Source organism: Protopterus annectens, chromosome 2.part2, assembly GCF_019279795.1.
Source record: "Protopterus annectens isolate FY-2018-M chromosome 2.part2, PAN1.0, whole genome shotgun sequence".
Lineage (NCBI taxonomy): Eukaryota > Metazoa > Chordata > Ceratodontiformes > Protopteridae > Protopterus > Protopterus annectens.
The window spans coordinates 539259117-539284008 of NC_056730.1; the positions used below are offsets into that span (position 1 = coordinate 539259117).

Below are 24892 nucleotides of genomic sequence, written 5' to 3' on the forward strand. Positions count from 1 at the left end.
TGCCAACATGCCTCTCAAATTCTTAGAGCAAAAAATCTGGACAAAGTCATAAACAGTAGGGGGGGCCCAAAAATAGGGTCATTTTTTAAAATATTGCTCTTACAAACTTAGAAAGTTGATAGAATAACAGGTTTGGCATTAGCATGCATTTTCTGAAGGCTATTAAGTCTGAAAATCAAATGTCTGCCATTATTTTCTGACTTCAGTCCTCAGTGATTTGAAAGAAAATTTTATGAGAAATAGACCAAAAATATGAATGAAAAATCTGGACATTCTGTGAAAATCTGGACAGTTGAGAGCTATTCCTGCCAGTGAGATCATTGGCTACTTAGCCTTTTCTGTACAGTAAATTGTGAATCAGTTTGTATTCCCCTTGCTATGTCTTTAGCACTGGTAACACACTGGGGGAGGAGATTGTCTACAAACATGTTACAATACCATTAGCACCCATCCATTTAACACATCTGAATATACTTACTGTAGGAAAGATAAAACGCTAAAACAGAATAAACTGATCTACAAACAACATTTTCCATTAAAATTTGTAAGAGCACATACTAAAATACATGAGCAGCTATAGTTGATTTTACTTTATGTAAATGTTACAGGCTTTGCTTTTTATGTAAATGCTGAAGGTTTTAATTTTTGCAGCCCTTGGGATGCCATTTCATCTCCAGAAAAACGCACTGTTGTGCTCCATATGGTTATAATACAATTCAGTTTTAAAAAATTGCCTTATACTAAAACATTCAGAACTCATGCCTACAAACGTTAGCTTTTGTAACACAAACCCTCTTAGTGTTCCAGAGTCTTAAGCCAAATACTGAAGGATTTTGGCACTCTTACAAAAATGAAAGAGAACAATCAAATATTTGTGAGAAGGCTGAAAAGATGTATTAGCTTGCTTAATACTGAGGAAACCTATAACATTAAAATGTGATATCTGTCACCCAAACATGCACTGTTTCTGGGTACCTTTGTGTTTTTGCAGTTGAAATATTTCACTTAAAAAGAGTAGCTAAAGTGCAATGGTAAAATGGCACACTTCACAAAATATCATCGGTATGTTCACACTTTCATGCCAGATACTGTCCTGTCAAAAAACCGCAGTTTGACATGTTACTGCATTTGAAAGCAAATAGCCCCACCAGACACACACACACACACACACACACACACACACACACACACACTTACACATACAAAATGCACACATACTGGAAACAAAGGGCTTATATGCTTCTCAGATCACCTCCCAATGATCTATTCATCAGCTAAACACTATCCTGCAGAATTTCACAGCATGTATACACAATTCTAACTAGTGGGCACACATCCTAAGCTGTAAATTATAAGCTATACACTGTATCCCACTAGTAGTCAAGGGAGGTCAGTGGACTTATATTGCCTCTTTCTCTTTTTTTTTTTTTTGTTCTGTAGCCACTATTATATAGAAGTAGTCAAGGCCAAGGACACAAAACAGTTTATGAAAAGTACCCCTTCCTGATGAATTTCCTCCATCAGTGGAGGGGGGAGGGGAGGACTGGGAGGAGGATTAACTAAGCTCTGAGCTCACTTTCTTCCCAAAGTCCCATTCCTCCTGAGCTTGTTTGAAGACTCTGGAAGGGGAGCGGCGGGTGGTTCACAGTTTCTTGTCAAAGTTTTCCTGAAGTTTACAGAGTAAATCTCTGCCCCCCCCCCCCCCCACACCGCCTCGCGCCCTTCTGTGAGCGCGCACACAGTGTTCTCGTGTCACAGCGTGCGCTTCGCTGCTTGCATGACAGCCTTGTTCAGTTCCCGTTTATTTTCCTAACCCGACTAAAGTAGGAAAATAACAACAGAGATGAAGGCATCTTCGCAACGCGGTATGTCTGCTGTAAATATGGATAAATACAGTTTATCTCTCCTCACTGCTAAAGAGGATATACTGAATGGAAAGAATTCAACAAACTGGTAAGTGACCAACAGGACTTTTTTAATACATTCATGGGTTGCTCTTTCCTATGGAAAGTAGCAGCCATGAAACGCTAGGTGCAGAAAAGTGCATAAACTTTCAGGTAGATTTCTTTGTGTTGATGGGGTAGATTTGCATGTACTTCTGTTATACGCCACAAACCCCGGACATGCTTTGATTTAATGGGATCTGAAGTTTCCTCCTCCATCATTATGCTAAAATGGACGTTCGCTCAGTGGGAGTTTTGCTTTTTTTACCTCCTGGAGCCCCTTGCGTTTTGTTTCTGGATCTGGACAGCATATGACTTTATCATGTATTGCGGGATCGGAAGACTTTACGTGAAGATATGCAGTTTGGACTGAGAAGTCACAAAATGCATTTTGTTAGACATTTTTAGATGTGCAATGTGTTACTAATTATTGAATGTATTGTGCTACAAGTACGTAGTGCCGGTGAATTGATTTTTGGACTGATCATTTTTACTTTTCCGCATCTTAATCGTGTAAGATGAACTTTAAGTCTTTGAAGAAAGCGGAAACTGTAGACGGCGAGTGCAAGAGAACATGCAAGTATATTACAACTAAAGGTGGTGCGCATCTCTTTTGTGCCATTACAAGCCAGCACTGGATGCACTGCACAAGTTACTATTGTGCACTGCAGACTTGGGACGCAGTTGCATACTTGTCCACTGTCCCGGATTTTATCATTTGTAACTCAGACGTTGCGGTTACACAGTTAATTCTTCTATGTGTTAATACTAATGGAGTTAGAACCGTCAAATTCCTTAGTGAGTAGTCAGTAGAATGTCTGTTATGTCTGACTTCATTTAGTCTTGCTCCTGATGTTTTGAGACAACAGACTGAAAACTGTTTGGATAGTGGGTGTAAGTAAAAACGGAATTATAAGTGCTGCCCTGATTGTTATAATAAAGCCTCTACCCTGATTGTTGTAATAAAGTCCTCTCTGACAGAACACCCAGTTAGAAACTGGTGGCGGTACCACAGCAGATTGTTGTACTGATGGAATAAAACAGCAGTTTAAATGAATGTCTGACTTAGAGTATGTTGCAATTACAGACAGGATGGTTATGCTGTTATTACAGACGTGACGGTTATAGTATTAGAGATATGAGTCCTCGGCAAGTAGTTCATAAAACAAACAGCCCACCCGTATAGTTTACGCGACCTTGAAGCAAATGATTCAGCTTGTTGGTGCTTCCGCGACAAGGTATAAACACACACGCACACACACGCACGCACACACACTGCTTAACCAAAGTCCTCCCTTGGCAGTCCTCATTTTAGCAGTAGCGTTCACCTCTCAACTGTCCAGATTTTTGCCTTATATATATTTTTGATCTGTTCGTCATAAAGTTTGTGGTTTTCTGCGAAATGAGGACTGACGTCACTAAATAATGACAGATATTTGAGTTTCACACTTCATATCCTTCATAAAAATACACGTTAAGACAAATCCTTTTATTTTAACAACTTTTTACATTTATAAGAGTAGTATTTACAATCTGTCTCAATTTTTGGTCTTTTGCCCCCCACCCCATTATTTTAGACTTTGTCCAGACTTCTTGCGCCTAGAGTTTGAGATGTATTCATGGGAGCCCACAGGATTTTTTGCAGGTGATTGCAAACCCAGAGCGCCCCACGCAGCCATTCCAGTGTCCCATTACTTGGCTATTTCTCCCCAGTTGCCATAAACACTGTTCAAAACTCTCAGTGTGCATACTGTTTTATGTTTTACTTCTACAAGGATTACAGATATTTGGATTTAATTTACAACTTTTATTTCAAATTTTATAGCACAAACACTGATAGACATCTGCTAAACAAAGCAGTAGTCTTACAATGAAAACAGACTTAGCATTAAAGCTGCTCTACCTTTGAAATTCACATTCACTGAAACAACATTGAAACCCATATTCAAAGAAAATGCATCTGGCCAGTGGCAAGTTAAGTTTACCTTTGGGCTGTTTTCAAACCATAGGCCCCTTGCACACATTTTTAGGGCCATGCAAAAATTCTTTGATTACCCTTCCTGACTGTATTAATTTTATATATAATTGAATTATATCCCTTGTATAATACAGCACCACTTATTAAAATGTGTTTTAAATTAATAGTTTTGAACATTTTTTCAGTAAGCAGTGAAACAAAACATATGAACCAGTAATGAAAAACTGCCCAATTCAGAACATTTCAACCATAAAAAGCCACTCAGACGTCTGTCATTACAATCCTCCAATATCAGTCAATATACACAATCTCTGCAGAAGTAAAAGCCATCTGAATAATTCCACATTAAACAGACCTGAAAGTAATGAAGAGGTTGTTGCTAGAGAACAACTTTATATTTCAGTGTTTCATCTACAAATTCAGTGCATGCTGCCCTTAAAGAATAAATTGCCTGTGTTACATTAAAAAAATGCTAAGCTGGTATATTGCAGTAGGGAATGGGTGGCAAACTGAAAAAACAGGTTCCCTCTTACAAGCACACACACAGACCTACCGCCTTTTTACACACACACACACACACACACACACACACACACACACACACACACAAACAGCTACCTTTACCTACCTACGTCTTACATACATGCATACATACCCCTAACTACCTACCTACTTCTTACATCCACACACCCTACCTATTTCTTCCACACACACACCCACACACACACACACACACACACACACACACACACACACCTCTTAAACACAAACATACACATGCTCACACCTACCTCTCACTTGTACCTTTGTCCACAGTCCAAACGTCTTCTGGAATTCAAATTCCGCACGGGCGAGGAAGATGAAGACATAAAAAAAAATACCATATTTTTTTAAAAAAGAAAATTAATCTCCCGGCCATCCCATTCCAGGGGGGTGCAAGTGCATTCCCTTGCACCTACCTGCAGGTGCCCTTGGATGTATTGTATGTGCTTGAGTGGGCATGCATCCTGCTATATTAGGAAAAAATATTTCTTCTTAATAATTCAGAATGTGACTATATTGTAGTTTAAATGCATTACTAACATGCTGTAAAACAACAGGGGAATGCATTGCTACAGCAAGCAGTGAGTCATCGTGTTGGTAGCAAAGTGAAAATAGATCTTTTACATTGGTTGAGGATATGTTGACCCCCCCAATAGCTTTATGCAGACTTCTTTATGGAGTGTGTTGCTTAACTCTGTTCGAGTGACAGTGTTTACAGTGGAAGGACACATCTATGTATCTCTTAGTTGACAAAGATACTGATTGAAGTGCAGCTGAAGTAGCAAGGTACACAGCGTAGTTCAGACTGTTACCAGCTGTTAAACAGCATCTTTCACTGGACGTCATACCTCTCAGTTGTAAAGATTTTCGCAGTATGTCCAGATTTTTGCCTCATGTTTTTCATCCATTTTTCATAACATTGTGATTTTCTAGCAAATAATTGAACATTTAAGTCAGAAAATTATAACAGACTTTTGTGTTTCAGACTTCATACCCTTTAGAAAATTAATGTTAATGCAAAATCTGTTATTCAATCTACTTTCTAAGTTTGTAAAAGCAAAGTGTCCCTATTTTAGGGCCTTTGCCCCCCCCCATTATTTGTGGCTTTGTCCAGATTTCTTGCTGTAAGACGTTAAGAGGTATGCTGGTCCTGAGTCTGAGTGTTTTAGACTCCACACACCTTTAATTGTATACAGTGCAGTTTGGAGCAGAGCAGGTAGGCAGCCGGCCCCTCCCTAAATATAAACAGCAACAACAACAATAAAAAAAAACTCGATTGGAACTGTCACACTTTGGCACGTGCCAGCTGAGTAAATGTAAGTGATATGTTAATGGAAAGAGGTGGTCTTTTCTGCTTTCCAGACCTATTTACCCACCTGGAAAGCTACATTGACAGGTTTTTGCCAAAGGACGAGAATGCTTATAATAAGACACTTAGTTTGGTTCAGATACGGTAGTATTACTGTCTTAATTTGAATTAGTAGTGCTGCTCCGTTTGTGTATTGTGCACCATGCAGCCCTAGACATAAATAAATACATACAGGCTGCTGTGCTGCCTTGAATGAATGAGTGACTAAAAATAAGGCCAAGTCTCATGGGTAAATCACTAAGTAAGTAAATACATTAATGCTGCTCTGTATATACAAATAAATAAACTTAAGCATCTGATTCAATCTGATTTTTTATGTTTATGTGGTGTTTCAGTATTTCACTTGTGTCTGTTTTATTTTAGGCACTCCAGTTTCCTTTCTCAGCCCAAAGGCATATTGCTTTATGTCAACTGTTTCCTCTAAACAATCCATAAATACATGTAAATAGTAGTCGTCACGTGACTCTCACTTAGCTGTAGGCTGATTGACATTTTTTTTAGAGTAGAAACAATCTAAAAGGGCAGACTTAGTAAGCATTTTATTAACATTTTTTTCAGTCAAGCTTTTCTTTGAGTGCTAGGAAGAAACCTGTATACATTGCTCTTTTCTGTCTCACCATATGCAATCAATATCTATATAGCTGTCTGCATATAGTTACATAGGTGTGTGTGTGTGTGTGTGTGTGTGTGTGTGTGTGTGTGTGTGTGTGTGTCAAAATGTCAACATGTTGGCATTTCCCCACCATGAAGTCAGACGGTAGTACTCAGGCCCATTTGACCACTATGTGCTATGAATGCACAAGCATTTTTTGGGGACAAAACACATCCACACGTATGTATGTTGGCTTTGGGCTAAACAAAAGTGTAATGGGTGTGCATGTGAAGATTACTTGCACAATTGTGTGCATATACATGGCAAACGCTTATTTACCTTTGGTTGATCGAGTTAGTTCTACAAGGCCAAATGCCTCTTTTCAGACAGACCTAAGGTGCTATTATTATTGACTAGGAAAAATTTAGTTAGGTCACCAGAGAACTTCCACTACTATTTTTAGTAAGTGCCAAGGGAACTTTTAAATCCACCTTAGCTACTACTAACTCAGATAGATGCATCTCATTGACATGTGTCATCCACAGGATGGCACAGAGGAATGCAGCACCACTTCTTATACTGCACTGCAGTGTTTGTATTGGAAAATTAGTCCAGCTACCTGATGTGGGAGTAGAACCCATAGCCTTCTATACCACAGAAAAGTGGAAGTTTTATTAAGCTGCTGAAAATTATCATTGTAAATGTTTCAGCTGTTACATGGCAAATGCCATATTATGCACATATATATATATATATATATATATATATTTTATATATATATATATATATATATATATATATATATATATATATATATATATATATATATATATATATATATATATATATATATATATTTATATATATGTATATATATATTTATGGATCTAGGACTTTTGATCGAAAAATCAAAAGCCCAAATCCATTACTACTGAACACACTTTAACAAAAGCACTTTCATCGAAAAAGCACTTTCGTTAAAGTATGTTAAAAGAAAAAAACACAAAATCTACTTGAATGCAGGGGGGCAAGTTCCCCTGCATCCCCGATGTGTGGGGCTGTGCCCCCCCACTTTAATATTCTCACTCCGAGGTCGCACTACAGTGGGGAAAAGGGAATTTTCCCTTACTGCACCATAGTACGACCGGAACAACAAACATACTTACTCGAAAGTGCTGCTTCGGTGAAAAGCACTTTCGTGCAAGTATGCTCACCAAATTGGGATTCAGTGAAAGATGCAGTCGAGCATCTGTACGGATCACACACATATATATATATATTATTTTATGGCCTTTGCAAGGTTTCAGCTGAAAGGGTTGGAGTGATCATTCTCATTACACAAATTACAAGTGATTGAACAAAAGCAGTGACAAGCACTGAATGCACCAGATGGATGTTTGTAAAGGCTAACCTGGTCAACAAACTGTGTGTGTGTCTTTCAGCTTTGCTTTCCCGGTTAGGGGTCGCCACAGCGGAACTCCGGTCCGCTAATGATTGGCAGTTGATTTTTACGTGCCGAGTTGCCAGCCCTGACGCACAACCTTCAACGAAGGTACGCCCATTCACGCATATCTCCATGCAGAAGATGCTCTAGCTGAGAATCGAACTGGACAGCATCTTACTGTGAGGCGACAACGCTACCGCAGCACCACCACCGCGGACAAACTGTAAATAAATAAAAGAGTAAACAATGTGTTAGACTTCAGTAAACTTTCTTTCAGTATCAGAGATCATGTGCATACAAACTCCATGTGAACTGAAGTGAAATACTGTCTTTCCCATGCAGTGAATATCAGTGCCAGTTGGTATCCCTCCCATTCATGTTTTGTATTCAGCTGTACTTCTGACTGACTGTGGCACTTAGGAAGGAATGGAAGGCTAGAATGTGTACTGTCACTGAACATAAGTTTAGTAAATTATTGGAAGCCGGGAGCTTTGGTCAGTTCTCATGTGTTTAGGAAGGAAGGGTGCAGTAGGAGGAAAGTTTTTTTTCTGAAATGGGACAGAGTGATTATTGCGCTGTAAGATACAGGGCCTGTCATATTGCAGACTCTGAGCCCTAGGTTATGTATCACTGCATGAATCATCAGTGATACACTCAGAATGCATTTGAAATTTTAAGTCTGTGTGTGTGTGTGTGTGTGTGTGTGTGTGTGTGTGTGTGTGTGTGTGTGTGTGTGTGTGTGTGTGTGTGTGTGTGTGCGTGTGTGCGTGCGTGTGTGTATGTGCGTGTGCATGATTGCTGTCGATAAGACCACTAGGTAGCAAGGATAGAGGTATATTAATTTGCATAGACAAAGCTGTTTGTGTGTACTTGCAGGAAAACCCCAAAATGGCCCATGCAAGTAACAGTTTAGCATGTAGGGTTAAGGATATGAATGACTAATGAGCTTAATGTCATTTGCCCTGGAGTTGAGCTTTAATCTGTATTTGCAGATTGCATATCTCAGCAGATCACTTAACTTTGCAGCACTTCCAGTTCTCCCAGAAAAGGAGCAATTGGGCCTAATGGCCACGCTTAACAAATGAGTAATATAAATAAGCTGTTTAGCAAAACATGACCTCATATGCAATATTATTTTGCTTGTATTGTTTGGTTTGGACAATCTGTGACCTTGGGCAGTGTCTTTGCTGCCTATGTTCTGTATACTATGGAAATATCTTCGCATTGATAAACTTTGCATTTTGTTGGTACAGAGGCTGTCTCATGTAACTGTAAAATAATCTGGGGATATCTGTATGACTAATCTTTCATTTGATTACTTTGCTAATTCTGAGAATACCTTTTGCAAATGTCTTTGCAAAGAAGCTCTGAAATAACTTGACAAACATTTTAGATCCCTTTAATGGTTTATGTCATGTGAGGTCCAACCCTTAGTTGGAACTTGATAAGACATGTTGATTTCATCAGAACTGTGTTACTATATCGTGACTTATTATTTGCTAAGCTTCCTCATCCCCTTCAGGGTATATGGCACCAAATTCTATCTACTGTAATTTTGCATATTTCATACTTAGAAATGATTATCTGCTTTTTCACAAGAAACAGTTACTGCTTCTGTTTTATTCATTGCAAGCAAACTGTGAAGCTTATTGATTTCACAGTCAGTCTTTTATCCTTTTTAGTGTTTTAGCATTTAAATGGCAGCTCAGAGATTTACTTTGTATGTCTGACTCCCACACTCTTCAGTCAGTTCATTCTTTGAGCCAGTTCCATGGAATGTGTATAATGTGAGTATTAGTGATAATAATAATATTAATAACAATAATAATAGCAAGGTACTTCACTAGTAGCATGATATTCAAATTATGTTCCCGCCCTCTCTGAGGTCCCAGTCATCACAGAAGACTACTACATTTTAGAATATAAAATGGCATAAGCTTTAAAAAATATTTTTACTTTCTTGTCCTAGTTTTTACTTTCTTATCCTAATTTGCTTACCCTTCTGTCTTAAGCTTACTCCAGAATGACTCTCAAATTACTCAAATCTGGCACCAGGTAGACGATTAAAAACTGAAGCTATTGACCCTGCACAGTTATTTCAAAAGTTGAACATTAAGCTTCTTGTCTCATACATTGTTAATGTACATCTTAATGTCTGAGAAAGTCTCTGCATTTTCATATAAGCCTTCACTCTGCAGTGCTTTTGAGGTTTGTGTGTGTGTGTGTGTGTGTGTGTGTGTGTGTGTGTGTGTGTGTGTGTGTGTGTGTGTGTGTGTGTGTGTGTGTGAGTGTGTGTGTGTGCGTGTGTGCGCGTGTGTGTGTGCATGGGGTGGGGTGGTGCTGTTGTCTTCATGTGGTTCACAACTGTGATAATACTGAAGCTTTCTCAGCAGTAATTACGTCATTTAATCATACCTCTCAACCTCTGAGAGCAAGAAATCTGGACAAAGCCATAAGTAAAAGTGGGACAAAGGCCCAAAAGTAGGGACAATTTTTAAGTATTGCTTTTACAGTAGAAAGTTGATAGTATAACAGGTTTTGCATTAACATTCATTTTCTGAAGCATATGCAGTCTGAAACTCAAATGTCTGTCATTGTTTTCTAACTTCAGTCTTTAATGACTTGCCACTAATTTGCCAGAAAACCACAATTTTATGAAAAATAGACCAAAAATATGAGGCAAAAACCTGGACATTCTGTGAAAATCTGTACAGCTGAGAGGTATACTTTAAGTCAAAATAATTATCACAAACCTGCATAATAAAAATGGTTGTAATGACTTGATATGACATATTAGGGCAAGTTTAACAGGCTCACCATGCTGTTTATTTTTGTGATACGTATGACAGACCTGTCATAACCTAGCTATAATCCCAACACTGTTGCACTGTTACATAACCAGCAGGAAGTCATGCACCACAGGTCAGGGAGAAGATGTGACACGCGGCACAGAAATAGTTGGGGTAGGGGCTGGAAAGCTGTAATAAGTAAGGAATTGAAGGAGCTAGAGAACCATTCAGTAGTAGTGACTGTGGTGATTACAGTATGTGCTGTCCGTCAGCATAGTAGTTGTAAAAATAAACGGTTGCCTCAAAACAAGAAATAAATACAAAAATAAAGGCAAGGTTGATTCTGTGTGTGTGTGTGTGTGTGTGTGTGTGTGTGTGTGTGTGTGTGTGTGTGTGTACAGATTCCCTTCTTGTCTACAGCTCATTTTGTTGTGCATGCTTTTTCCTGCCTAGTTGAGCCTTATCAGAGGCTGTACTGCCCCTCAGGTTCACCTGCAACCCCCTAATTTAGTTTTCTTTTTCATTAGCTCTTTGCTACTTTAATCCCATTCAGAAATAAGTCCTTAATAGATGCCGATAGGCTGCTTCCACTTGTACTGAAGAAAGACTGGATGGTATTTGGAAGGAACCCTAAGCTAACAGTGTATCAGTGGCCATCATTGTAGCTGGTCATAGAGGTCTAATGCTTATCTTCCTTCTTCAGTGATGATTAGGGACTTGTAGTGTTACGGTGGCATAATTACATCCATGTATAAGTAGTTGTTTGGGACCTTTGTCCACTCTTGCATTAACCCTGACCTTTGGCAGAGAACATCTGATATTAGCGCTGAGCTTTAGCATTGTCCCTTTCCCCTACACTGAAAGGACAACCTCCCCCAATCCCTAACCCACAGGAAGCCCTGAGCTTTTTCTTAGCCCTGCTTCCTTTGCAGTCAGACATTAAAATTGTTGATTCCTCAATCATTTTTTTTTTGGTTGCATTCCTAATCCACAATACATGGATTGCCACATCCATCCATGGGTTGTTTACATCATTAAAATTCTCACAGAAGAAAAAAAAGTTTATTGGAGCAGATTCACAGATTCTCACTGTCTTAATCTGCATATTTGTTTCTTGTGACGTAACAAAAGTACAGCTGGCCTATTAGGTTTAAAGATGCAGTCTAGTTAAGGAGCGGTACGGTCAGCATCTGTTTTTAAAGACAGTCTTACTGTAGTTTTGCCTCAGAAGCATTGTTGGCTTAGATGAACTGCTTCTGATAGTGTAGTGAGTATGAAAACAATGAAGCAAATTGTATTGGGAGAATACAAAAACAGTGGGAATTTTTTGCAAATGTTAAACCAGAAAAAATAATAGCAATATATCATGAAGAAAAGTTTCCAAGTGGCACTTTCACCATATAAAGCACATGTATCAGTTCATGTAATGTGCGTAATGCATTACAGCTTCCTTTGTTCAGGCATATTTTCCTTCAAAGCCGGTAGATGAATCAGTCCTTTGTTTTGACATGTTTAGCAATTGTAAGTGATGACCTTAAGATGTGACATAATTTTATGTTTATTATACTTTATGCGTTTTACTTTTTTTTTAAAACTGTGCATTTCCCTACTGGGCAGAACTCTTTTTTCAAGAGGGACCAGAGCAGAAAAATGCCATAAAAGAAATTGTAGCATTTTCATTACTTTTGCATACATTTAAAGTCTAACAATTAAATTAGTATGCATATCCATATGATAACAGTGCATTCTGTGAAATTTATAAAAGTTATATTTTTTTTATTTAAACAAAGCAGATAATGTGTTCAGTCTGTCAGCCTGTGAGCCTTGGTAATGATGTTTTGCAGCTTTAGTGGCCACAAAATGAAATTGGTAATGAATTCTAGTAGGGAATACTTTTTTTAAGTTGTTTTGAGTACATGTGATAAAATAATTTGTACACTCAAGCCGTCTGTCACAAGCAATTGTTGTGTAGCAGCAGGATATGAACTCAGATGCTTAGGAGATTCATAGTGGATCCCAGTAATGCTCATAATCCCCTGCTTTTCTATAATGTAAGCACCATCCATGTTTTCTTCAGACATCATGCAGTTGATCATCTGCCTTGCAGTTAACTTTTTAGGTATGGGCCACATGGACACTGGTACAGCATATTGGTTCTAATAAAGTCTGCTGTTCCACATGTCACAGAGACCCAACAGTAAATGGCAAACTTTATACTACGGAGTCAGGTTTCTACTCCTTTACTGCTCGATGTATATGTGAACAGGACAGAAACATTTCATGTTCATTGGTACCATGCTTTTACATCTGTCATTTACACCGGAAGAACCAAAGACATTTTATTGAAATCCTACCAATAGTTTTGTGATGTGGCATTAAGATTAAACTGGGTTTATTTTTTTGAAGTGACATCAGACATTTGAAGTTCGCTTTTGGATTGTAGAAATAACCTTGACCACATCTTTATAAAGCTTAGAGTAAGTTTTAGATTTAGAAGTGTTGACTGATCTCTTTGCAAGAGAAAGCTAAATTCAAGTGTTTATATAATGCTTGTGCAGATACACAGTTAAAATAAGAATATGAGAACTGATAGATTTCTATAATTTAAATACAGGTCTGTGAAATTTGTTTCACAGTCAAAATTTAGGTATGGTAAGGTTTCTCCAAAATTTGTTGTAGTCTCAATTAATTTTATGAGTTTCTTGACTGAAAAACATAGAATCTAGCTTCTGTCTGATTCACTCCATCAAAGTAGAGTAGTGAAACTAAACCTGCCTGTAGGAAATATTTGCAGGAGGAGAAGATTCAGAAATACCTTGTAAAGGGCATTTTACAGGATCTGTGACCGGAGCATCATTGTCCCCAGTGAAATTCTTATTAGATACAGTTAAGTCCTTTATTTTGTCAGAAAGCAACTGGATTGAATATAGTTTTATTTGAGATCTACACAAGTTTCAGTAAAGTCTTCACAAACTTTCTAAACAGAATGAAGCTTGTAATCAAAGAAATTAATTAAAAAAATGTTTTGTGCTGTCGGTGAAGCATAAATGTCAGATGATGATAGTGGCTAAGCTTGGTCCTTGCTGGACAAAGACCCATGTGGCTGTTGACATGCTTGAGATGGTGAAACAGTGTTACCTTTAAAGTTTTATTAAGACAACGATTGCTGAATGTACTTCAAGTTTTGAAACTTAGCTGTTCAGTACAGATAGTAACTGTGCCTTATCTCTCCAGGGTAGGAGAACAGCCAAGTGAAGTTGACTTTATTATTGTTATTATTATTATTATTACTATTATTATTGTTTTTATTATAATTATTTACAGGTATCCTCTTAACATAGCTCAAAATACTAGGAGTTTCCTACTAATTGTTTAGGGACCGAATGTCGCATTACTGAACAGATTTGGGGAATGTAACCTTAAAAGTAATGTCTTATGATACTTACACTAAGGATGGAGTAGACAACAACCACAGCACAGATGTGGAAACAACCAGGAACTAGAACCAAGCACTGTGTTTGTTATAAAACTGAGCACTTTCGTCGGCTGTAACAATAAGACTTCATCAGAATAAAAGTACAAGTCACTTTTCAACATTTAAATAACCCTCTCCCCATCACATGTTTAAAATGTACCAATCACATATAAACCATGTGTTTTAGTCATCCACCAATCAAACTTTATGTGAACATAATCTGTGCACACTACTTAAACTCTTTCTACATCTGTGCTAGGTGGTTATTGTCTGCTCCGTCCTTAGTGCAAGTGTTGTTGGTTCCCAGTTTGTGGATTACTAATGTGTTATGATAACCTGCATAGTCATGATGCAGACATTTTTTATGAAACATGTAAGCAAGGTCAAAGGTATGTTATCATCCAGTGAAAGATTTATTTGTTTATATTTTAGTTTGGAGCTCACTTTCAATGTAGCATGTGCTATCTCACAGCAAGGCAGAAATGAAAAGTTTAAATACTTTGCAACTCAGCAGTTTATATACTCTGGCTGAAAGTAACTTCCAGTTCTCCTGCCAGTAAGGTACCCTAGTGACCATAGCTGGCCACTCATGCTTTGGTAGAAACTAAACATTATTCGTAATTAAGCTAAAAGTTAAAAGTTTTGATTCCTAATTCATTTTGTGGAACTTGGTATATAGAAATTTATAATATCCCAGAGGGTCACGTATTCATAGCAATTCATTAAGTGTAAGCTGCCGTGTGACACATAGTAGAACTTTTCTGCAACTACAGGTATGTGAGGACAAATGCATACTTTTATAATTTACTAATATGTTTAGTATTATTGTGATGGAACCACCTGTAATAAAGAAGGTTAAGAAAAGGTGCAGAGGGGTCCTTAACAACAAGATGAGGATTAATAAAAAAAATGTAATGATTGCACTTATTTATCATTAGATGAGAGCATGAAATGCAGAGTGTCAATGCTTCAGCAATTGCTAGTACTGACAGTTCACCACCCACTAAGAAATAATACAACTTTAGACGGGAATTCATATACCTTAAAGGACCTTATAGAGATATTGGATTGTGATAAATCTATGATATCTGTTAAAAATGAGTTAGTTGGTAAGATGAAGATATTACTAGTTCATTTCTTAATCCATACATACATATATACATACAGTCTCACTCTTCCTCTGAAATTCTTGAAATCAATACATAAATTTATTTTTATCACAAAGTTATTGTGTTAAAAAGTGACTGATGAACTTAGTGTTAAGATCGCTGACAAATGTAAAATACAAAATAGGTGTAAAGATAATATATATATATATATATATATATATATATATATATATATATATATATATATATATTATTATTATTATTATTATTATTAATACAGGTGAATCTGTGACTCATTTATGTAGTTCAAACACATTAGAACTGGAGTCCTATATTGGTAGAAAAGTAACACAGAGGAAAAGGGAAAGAAAAACAAGTGTGGGAGATATCTTAAAAGACAATCAAAATTTGAAAAGGAAAAAACCTGTAGAGTTATGATGTTCCAAGAGGTAAAAAGCAGGAGATTTGTATATTGAGTGACTCCCCAATGAAGCCAGCAGTTTGTAAATATGCAGTTTGGTTAAAATCTTAATGCAGTGTCAGCACTGTCAGGCTTGAAATTTCCTGCTCTAAAAAATATGACAGACAAAGCCGATAATAAGTAAGCCTAAGTATCAGTTGCGTTTTGTTTGTGCTGGTGTTAACAGTCTCAAATGTACATCTTTGAATCACATAAAAAATCAGTTTTGGAAGTCATTGAACTATTAGAAAGCAGTAAAACTGACACTGTATTGAGTGAGATAATTCCATCTATGTCATGGACCAACTAGATGTGCACAAGAGCCCACTTTTTTAATAACTGGCTAAGGCAACTTGCTGTTCTTTATAACTTGAAATTACTAACATACTGGGGAGGACTGTTTTCATGATTATAAGGGTGGCCACGGTGGTGCAGCGGTTAGCATTGCTGCCTCACAGCAAGGGTTCTCCAGTTCAATTCTCAGCTGGGGTGCCTTCTGTGTGGAGTTCGCATGTCCTCCCTGTGGTTGTGTGGGTTTCCTCTGGGTGCTCTGGTTTCATCCCAAAGACATGCAGTAGGTGGATTGGACATTCTAAATTGGCTCTAGGTGTGAGCGTGTGCATGTGTGTGCCTTCTGTGGAAGGTTGGGCACCAGGTTGGCAACTCAACACTGTAAATCTCCACTGCCAATCATGAGTGGACAGATGATCCACTGTGGTGACCCCTAACCAGGAAAAGCCTAAAGAAGAAGAAGAAGAAGAATGTTTTCTGTTCACATGATACATTTAAACTTGCATGGTGTTTCATGTATCTCAAATAAAATTTCAAACTACATGACCCATTTTTATGGATAAACTCGGTATTAAAACAATCAGTAACACAGTAGATCTGATACAATTTTGAAATGTTATTAATGTAATGTCAAAGTTTGGGCAACAAATTAAACAAAGTTGTTGGGTTAATTCAAGAAAAAGGTTATAAATGAATTACAGTTGTTCAGTCATAAAATACTTCTGGTTTTGAAAAAAATATATATGAACTATGACTGTCTGCAAGAAAATAACATAGGATGAGGAATTACATTAATGATCCACAACTCAATTAGTTCATTTCTGTTAAAACAAATTACAAAAATGGAAACAGTTACTGTTCAGATGAAGGATAGCACAAGATACAGTAATGTTAATGTGATTCTTTGTTGCCATACCCCATCTATGGAAAACATAATGATCATTATTTATGTAATCTGGAAAGTAATCCAAATTATAAACATATTATACTTTTAGGTGAATTCAGTTACCCTGCAATATCTTGGGGTAATTTTTCTGCCAAGGCATCCTTTGAAAGAAAATTGTTAATATAATGTCATTTGTGGATTGACACAACCTATTAGTAAAAACACAAGAAGTAAACATATGCTGAATTATGTTTCCACAAATAACCCTACTTTAATTAACAATGTAACTGTTAATATGCCTTTGGGGAACTCTGACCATAATTCAGTAATATTTGATGTCAGTCAAATACTGACCATAAGAGTTATGTGAAAATGTATAATTGTGTTTGAATTGATTAAAGCAAATTAATAGATCAGATTAATGAAACTGGTTGGGCAAATTTGGGGCAAATTTCCTTTCAAATAATTCTATTGACTTCTGTTATCAGGCATTTGAGAAGCTATAATTCATTAATGTGAAAAAAAAACATTGACTGTAATATTGAGCAAACAGAGCTATCCATTATGGTAGAACAAAGGGTATCATACAGCTGCTAGGAAAATAAAGAGAAAATTTAGTTTATATGAAAATATACAATGATAAGGAATAAGATAATTTATAATAGAGTAAGTAAATACCTAAGAGTAAAGATTAGGGCTTTAAGAAATAAATATTACATTAGACTGGTTAATGACACATCAAATAAAAAAATCCTTTTATGGATTCATACATTAATTTAATGATACATCAATTAGCAGTGCTTTTACAGTAAACAGCACAGTGATAGGTGATCCATGGACAATGTCCAGTGAACGTAAGAGCTTTTTTCATGCCAAATTATAGTAGTAATTCTGTGCTTTATGGACAACAAACTCATATGTAGGGATGGTAAATGCCCTGTCTTCTCTATTAACACAATATTGGAAGCCCAGGTGTAGTATTATTTAAGTTCCAAGAGATAGTTGCTCTGATTTTTCATAAACTGTTCAGTGAGCCACTAAAAATGGAGTTGTACCAGATTCCTGGAAGACATCACATATAACACCAGTACATAAGAAAGAGAAGAAACACTTATTATAAAATTATAGGCCTATACGTTTAACATCAATAACTGACAAATGTTTTGAAAGGTGTTTAATGGAATTAATTAATAAAACTGGCACAAATCTTTCCATTAGTGATACTGAACAGCATGGATTCATCAAGGGTAGAGTTACACTCAGTTATCTAGTTAATTTTTATTACTTTATTGCTGAAGCCTTTGAGTTAGGATTATCACTTTGGTTTATATTTTTTAATTTATCAAAAGCTTTCAATATGTTTCCGTGTCCTGTAATAGGTAATAGCTTGCACAAATGAAACCTAAACTGTTGCATAGTAATATGGATTGAAAAACTATTAACCAAGAGAACTCAACATGTTAAATTTAAAACACACTGTCTCAGTTGCTTCTGGTGCTTTCTGGAGTTCAACAAGTATCTTTCTTGGGCCCTGTACGTTTTAATATGATATTTTCTTCAGTTCCTAAAAAAAAGATTCCTGTTTTCAAAAATATGCAGATGACTGTAAGGTAGGTATTATTTTATAAAATATTATGAGGTTCTGAATGTTTCTGAATAATTATTAGACAATTGGGCCTCATCAATAGGACTTCATTTCAGCTCTGAAAAATATAACATCATGTATATCCGTACAGATTGTTTACAAATTATATTTATTTAAATTCAGTTCCATTAGGAAGCAAATCAATACAAGGCCTCAGGCTTTTCACTCACTTCAAATGTATCCTTTAGAAGTCATGCAAAGTCTGTTTGTACCAAAGCAATGCGAGAATGAGTTAAATTGTACATGTGCTTACAACAGGAGTTGGGGCATGTCTTGTTACAGTTTATAAATCCTACATAAGACAAATCTTAGATTATAATAACGTGTTCTGCATGTATAACAAAGGACAGTTGCATTCACTTGAAGATATAAAAAGAAAATTCACTAAGGGAATTGCTTTAGTCAAGGACTTGGACTGTGAGAGTAGATGCAGTTACTTAAATGTATATTCTATCTGCTTCATGGAAGGTTGATAACTGTGTATGATATTTTTTTCATGTTACCAGCAGCATTTACTATGGAACAGTGATTTGAGACACTATATGAACTTTGGAGTCAAATCATGTTAAACTAGATTTAGATATTAATTTATCAGTAAAAGGAAGGCTGTATTATGGAATAACATCCCGCTTTATATTTGTTCATTAGGCAGTCAGGATGTTTTTAAGAGATCACTTGATAGCTGGATGGGTGATTTATTATATAAGAATCATTGTTCCTAGCTACCCATTCAGCCTGAATACTGTAAACACACATGAATTTATGACTTGTGTTGCACAGAGAATCAACTGTATGAAAATATTTTGCCATATTACAGCTGTCTTGTATTCTGTGTGAACAGGAGGTCTACTCCACATAAAGCCCGTTTGAACTCAGTGTTGAAAATCTGTATGAGTAAAAGGAAATCTAGATTGTTAGCACTAATCTGTTTTGTTGTACTAAAATCTACTTTCAGACCACATTTCCTCTGTATTATTAGCCCTAATCTGTTTATTGTATTAAAATCTACCTTCAGACCACATTTCCCTGACAGTTCCCATGTTGTTAAAACTTACTTTACACACTTGAAAAAAAAAATATGGGTTGTATTATTCCATTTGAAAGGTTTTTTTTTTATGCAGAAAATTGGATGTGGTTAAAAAAAGCCTTAACTTTAAGTTCTGTGTAAGCATTGAGGAGCTATAGATGACTTATGGTGAAAAGGTTTTTGTAAAATTGTCAGATTGTTGTTGCAATGATCACAGATTGTTGAAACAGTTCTTGAATGAAAACAAAAGCACCCAATTTCATGTGGGTCAAAGACCACATACCCCTATGAAAGCCAAATGCCGTGTTATTAACTCTGAGGTTACTGTATCATGAGGAAGAGGACTGTATGTATGGTGTTGCTTATCTGAAAATAAGTCTCTTTTTGATCGAATAATGTGCAATAGACTGCGATTTGTTGAAGTTTGACAGCACAGAAGCAAATACTACCTTGGTAAATGTCACATGTGGGAACCAGAGAACAAATTTTAGTTGAATTGTACTGGATCACATTAGCAACTGCTGTCTTGTGCCTGAAGTCTGAAGGTAGACTGTTGTTGTATTAAAATACCCTAGTGCCCTTTAAAGGTACTATCTAGAATGATGAAGGTTTCACATTAATCATTCTGTTTTCTAAATAGTTTGTGTGGATCCATAAAAGGAGTGATTTTTCATTTAGTGGAGTGAGCTGTAGATTTGGTAGTGCAAGCCCTGCTTCAGGTCATTCTCTAGGTTATGAAGACTTTTAGCTACTTTAGGATTTAAAGGTGTCTGTATAAATTTAAAGACTTATTTTACTGGTAATTCCTTTAGGAGGACTAGTAAACTGATCATGAAGACTGGAGAGAAGCTAGGGACACATGATTATTTTAACAGCCACATTCAATTGTCGAGTTGTTAGACATTTCCTTTCCAGTTGTCTAAATTAAAACATTGCAGTACTGTCAGTTTAGTGCAGATGATTAAGGTTATGAACTGAAATCCAGGGTTTGAGCTCCGTAACTTTCATTTGCCTGCTGTGTCTCTGTGGGTAAGTCGCTTGAAAAAAGGCTTGTTCCTAGTGAGATTAATCAGATAGCAAGTGAATAAAATAAAAGGTCCAGTATTTGCTGAATATCTGCGGAGTTTAACACCCAGATCTCTTTGGGTTCAGGGTGCATTTCTCTTCCTAGATATGCAGTGATTTAAATCACAATATAAGTGGAGATTCAGTCTGCAGGTATAGGATCTTACAGTTGTCATGGACGAGCAGGGCTGATTTGAAGAGGCTGCAGTTATAGCCTGAGTCACAAACTCAACTGGATATTCTAAACAAGTGGAAAGAAAATAGAACAGAAGCACCAGGCATCACTGGATCTCTATTCCCCAAAATACAAAATCCTGAAACAAAAAAAATGGCAACTCTTTTTCAGAAAGGTTAAACATAACAATTAAAACTCAAATGCATTTCCATCATTTAGTTTCAGTACTTTGGTGCTGTGGTAGCGTTGTCACCTCACAGTACGACGTTGTCCCATTCAATTCTCAGTTAGAGCGTCTTCTATGTGGCGACATGCGTGAATGGGCGTCCCTTCATTGAAGGTTGTGCGTCAGGCCCAGCAAGTTGGCACGTAAAAATCTACTGCCAATCATTAGCAGACCGGAGTTCTGCTGTGGTGACCCCTAACCAGGAAAAGCCGAAAGACACAACAACAATAACAACAACTTTGTGACTAATTTTTGTGTAGCTCTTCCACTGTGACTGTCAGGGTATCTGCAAACACAAAAATATTCAAACTCTGATGTAAAGACAATGGACGAGTAAGGTTTTGCAAATGTAATCACGCAATCTAAGCCAAGGGTTAAGTTGCCAATTTGATGTTTATGAGGAAACAGTGGACATCCTTGCTTTGTTCCAGTACAGGGCTATACTGTCTCTGAAATGCAGTCACCTGTCTTAACACAGGTGGAGATTTTAGAGTTAAGTGTTACCGTGGAAACAGTTAATGTAGTAGTAGAGTTTATAAAATATAGGGCTTGAAATAATTACCAAGCCATACCTCACAAAAGGCTGTTTTCCACAATAAGGCAGGGAGTAAGTCTTAGATGGTGATTAGTCAGCAAGTTTCAGAGAATGGTAATGTAGTTGACATTGCTTTAGACTTGCTTACTGGGAAACCTCATTAGTCTCCATTTATGTGTCCTGGTGTTACTCCCCATATCACCATGTGTATGTACCTTATAATCTCGAGTTTGTTGTGATATGTGCCTGTGTGATAAAAGTGGGGTGAGAACTTTTCCAGGCATCTGTGTAGGTATTGCATAGCATTGTCTGTATGATGGAATTGGGAAGATCAGATTGCTTACTTTTTGAGTTTTCCAAAGGAGCCATCCATCTATCCAGTTTTTCTTTTTGAAAGAGCCTGTTTTAGTGCATTCTTATTAACAGCATTAGTTTCTTATTTTGGATGGGGATGGGTCAGATTTTAAGATAATTTGCTTCCAGTGAAGTCCAAATTTGTTTTGGGGAACTTGCCTCTTTTGTAGAAGTTAGCAGTTGGTAATATATTAAGGTGACATCTAAGAATCCTGTCACATATTCCATTTTAGCACTGCTTGAATAGATTGAATTTGTAACTGCTTGCCATTTAGACAGTTTCCTCTTGTATCCAGTCTAATTTCCTACTTCCTCTAAGATTTGGAATACATTGCAAAAACTTGGAGTTTTGGTCATTACTATTGTGATGTGGGAGATATTGCCAGCTATGCCAGGAGAAGTAGGGCAGTGGATGTGTAACATATACCAGCATAGCTAGCTGGAGTTTTGTAAAGAATTATATATCATTTATATATCAAACTGATTTGTACAGATGTGTTGAAAATGTATCTGTAAAGCTGCTTGTATTAAAGATGTACCAATAGTGGGTCCTGCTGCACAGAAAATATATACACCTTTATGTCTGACTGTGTTGTAACCGTTGAAATGAATATATTGTAACAGAGGATACTGGAAGAGAAGAGGTTAATCTTAGTCCATCTAACTTTGAAAATGAGTCTAAAGGTAAATGACCTGGTTTAGGCTATAAAGATTGTATCTTACAGTTTTGATTGCAGCCAGAGATGAAATGTCTGTGAAACCCAGGACTAGGAATCCTACGGTATTGTCCTTATGGGTGAACTAATTGCTACCCTGGAAGGGTGGAAGTTTTGAAATGGTTTTATAGCTTCCAGATGCTATAACACATCACAGCAAAGCTCTGTCGGTGTGTATGGTAACACGTGTGGTAAATTATGGTTCTGTTTCTAGCAAAGGAGTCAGATGATCAGATGCATGTTATGTCATTCTGTAATACAGCATTGAAATGATATCTAATACTGGATGAGACAGAAGTCTCAGGGCAGTCTGTTTTTGAAACCTGGAAAAGAAGGATCACTCATCCACTTCATCTTGCCTTGCTTTAGAAAGTAACCAGGTCATAGTAATTCTTTAGATTAATCAGGAAAATATAGTGAGATTAGTTAAGTACTGCTTTTCTGCATCTTTCTGAATCTATCCATGTTTTTCTTGATATTTCCTGTGATTGAAATTGTGGTGTTTATTGTAAATAGATATTTAGTATTTTTCATGTTCTTTTTTATTATTTATTATTAAATATATTTAAACTTTTAATTGTGGTTGGACTTTTAGAGAATATTTTAACCTTTGAGAGTATTTATATTTATTTAGTGACACTGAGGCCACTCCTGAAACCCTTGCTACATTGGTCAAACACTTCCATTTGTATTATTGTTAATTTTACTCAGTATAATTAGGTACCCTTGTAAGAGCCTTAGAGTAGCTGGCTTTGGAGTGTTCTAGTGTCAGTACCTACCTTATAGTCTGGGCAGAAAGGACATAGCTAGTAAGTCTGTGCCAGCCTTTCCAAGGTGTGTGTGTGTGTGTGTGTGTGTGTGTGTGTGTGTGTGTGTGTGTGTGTTTGTGTGACAATTATACCTCAAAGAGTGTGTGTGTCAGCTATTTAGAGCAGGGACACAGAGCACTGGTTTCACAGAGAGGGTGATGGAGGACTTGGCTCAGAAAACTCTACTGAGGACTGAACTCTACACCTGTGCCACTGGGGAGTCTTATTGGGGGCCCCAGAGAGAGACTATAGGAAACCCAGACCCTGGACAGAGTATGTTCCTTTTGTGTTCTTAAGCAAAATTGTGCTTGGAACAGAAAGCTGCATCTGGAAATACTATTTGTATCTATTTTTGTTTCAAATGAATGCCCCTGTCCAGTGTCAATGGTGAGTATTAAGTCTCCTTAATTACCCGACCAGAGCAGGGACGTCACAACTATCCCACCTTCATTTTGCAGTCTAATATTTGTTGCATTCTTAACTGGAGATCTATAAAGAAAAATGTTGTAGTCATGGTTTCTTGTGGATCAAAAGTTCTAGAAAATTCTGGTTAAGGTATCTTTGTTTTTAACATATTCTTTAATTCCTTCTTTTATTCATTTTGTCTTCTGTACTCACTTTATTTAGCTTAGGGGTATGAGTAACCAGAGCCTCTGTCAGCACTCACTGGATACAAAGCAGAGAAATTAATTGTGTATATAATGCCAGTTTGCTGCATGGTGTACATGCACACATATACACACTAGCACATTGCATACACACCTATTGGAAGTTTGGTCTAGGAGAAGAACTTGGAGCACCTGGTAAAAACCCACAGTGGTACGTGGAGGACATACAGATTCTATACAAAACATGGAATGAGCCTTCTGTAAATATGTACAAAAAATTTGTTTCCTTCCATTCACTCTTTTTCTTTATCACTATTCATCTCTTTATGTATAGTCTACAAAGTGTGTCTTCGTGGTCATTGTTTATTTCTTTACTTTCAACCTGATAAACTACATCTTTGTTTCTGCACTGATATGTTTCCTCTTTTCATCACTGTTACCTGTAAATATCCATCCACAAACTTGAACTGTATTTAAACTGTCATTATAAAGCAAGCACAGTCTTCTCTTACTGAAATTTTGTTTTGCCATTGTATAACTTCACATGCATTGCAGTTTTGTTAACTGTTTTATACAACCCAGGCTGAGCCTGCAGTTGTTCTGGTTGTGGTTAGTGCTCCACCCTGGTCAATAAATTTTAAATAAATAAATAAAAATAAGTAAGTAACCACTGTGAAGTGGTACTATTGGAAGCATTTCTAAGCATCTCAAGTTATTTCAAGGGGCTATAGTGGAACTAATATGACTGTCAACATATCATTGTATCAACTCCTCTAAAAGATGACTAAATGTAAGCATGTAGTGGAATCTGTAGTCCAAGTGGCAAGGTATAGTGATTAGAAAGATTTGCTGT

The 24892-nt window shown here is 36.8% G+C and overlaps 1 protein-coding gene across 4 annotated transcripts in view; it reads left to right on the forward strand.

The window, feature by feature from the left end:
• The first annotated feature begins 1603 nt into the window (after positions 1–1603).
• LOC122795706 overlaps positions 1604–24892 on the forward strand; it is a 1598363-nt gene continuing 1575074 nt past the window's right edge. For all 4 annotated transcript variants that reach the window (XM_044064005.1, XM_044064007.1, XM_044064006.1 and 1 more), the window contains exon 1: positions 1604–1953. In XM_044064005.1, the coding sequence (XP_043919940.1) occupies positions 1844–1953 (110 nt within the window). In that variant the 5' untranslated portion in view covers positions 1604–1843. The remainder of the gene's footprint in view (positions 1954–24892) is intronic.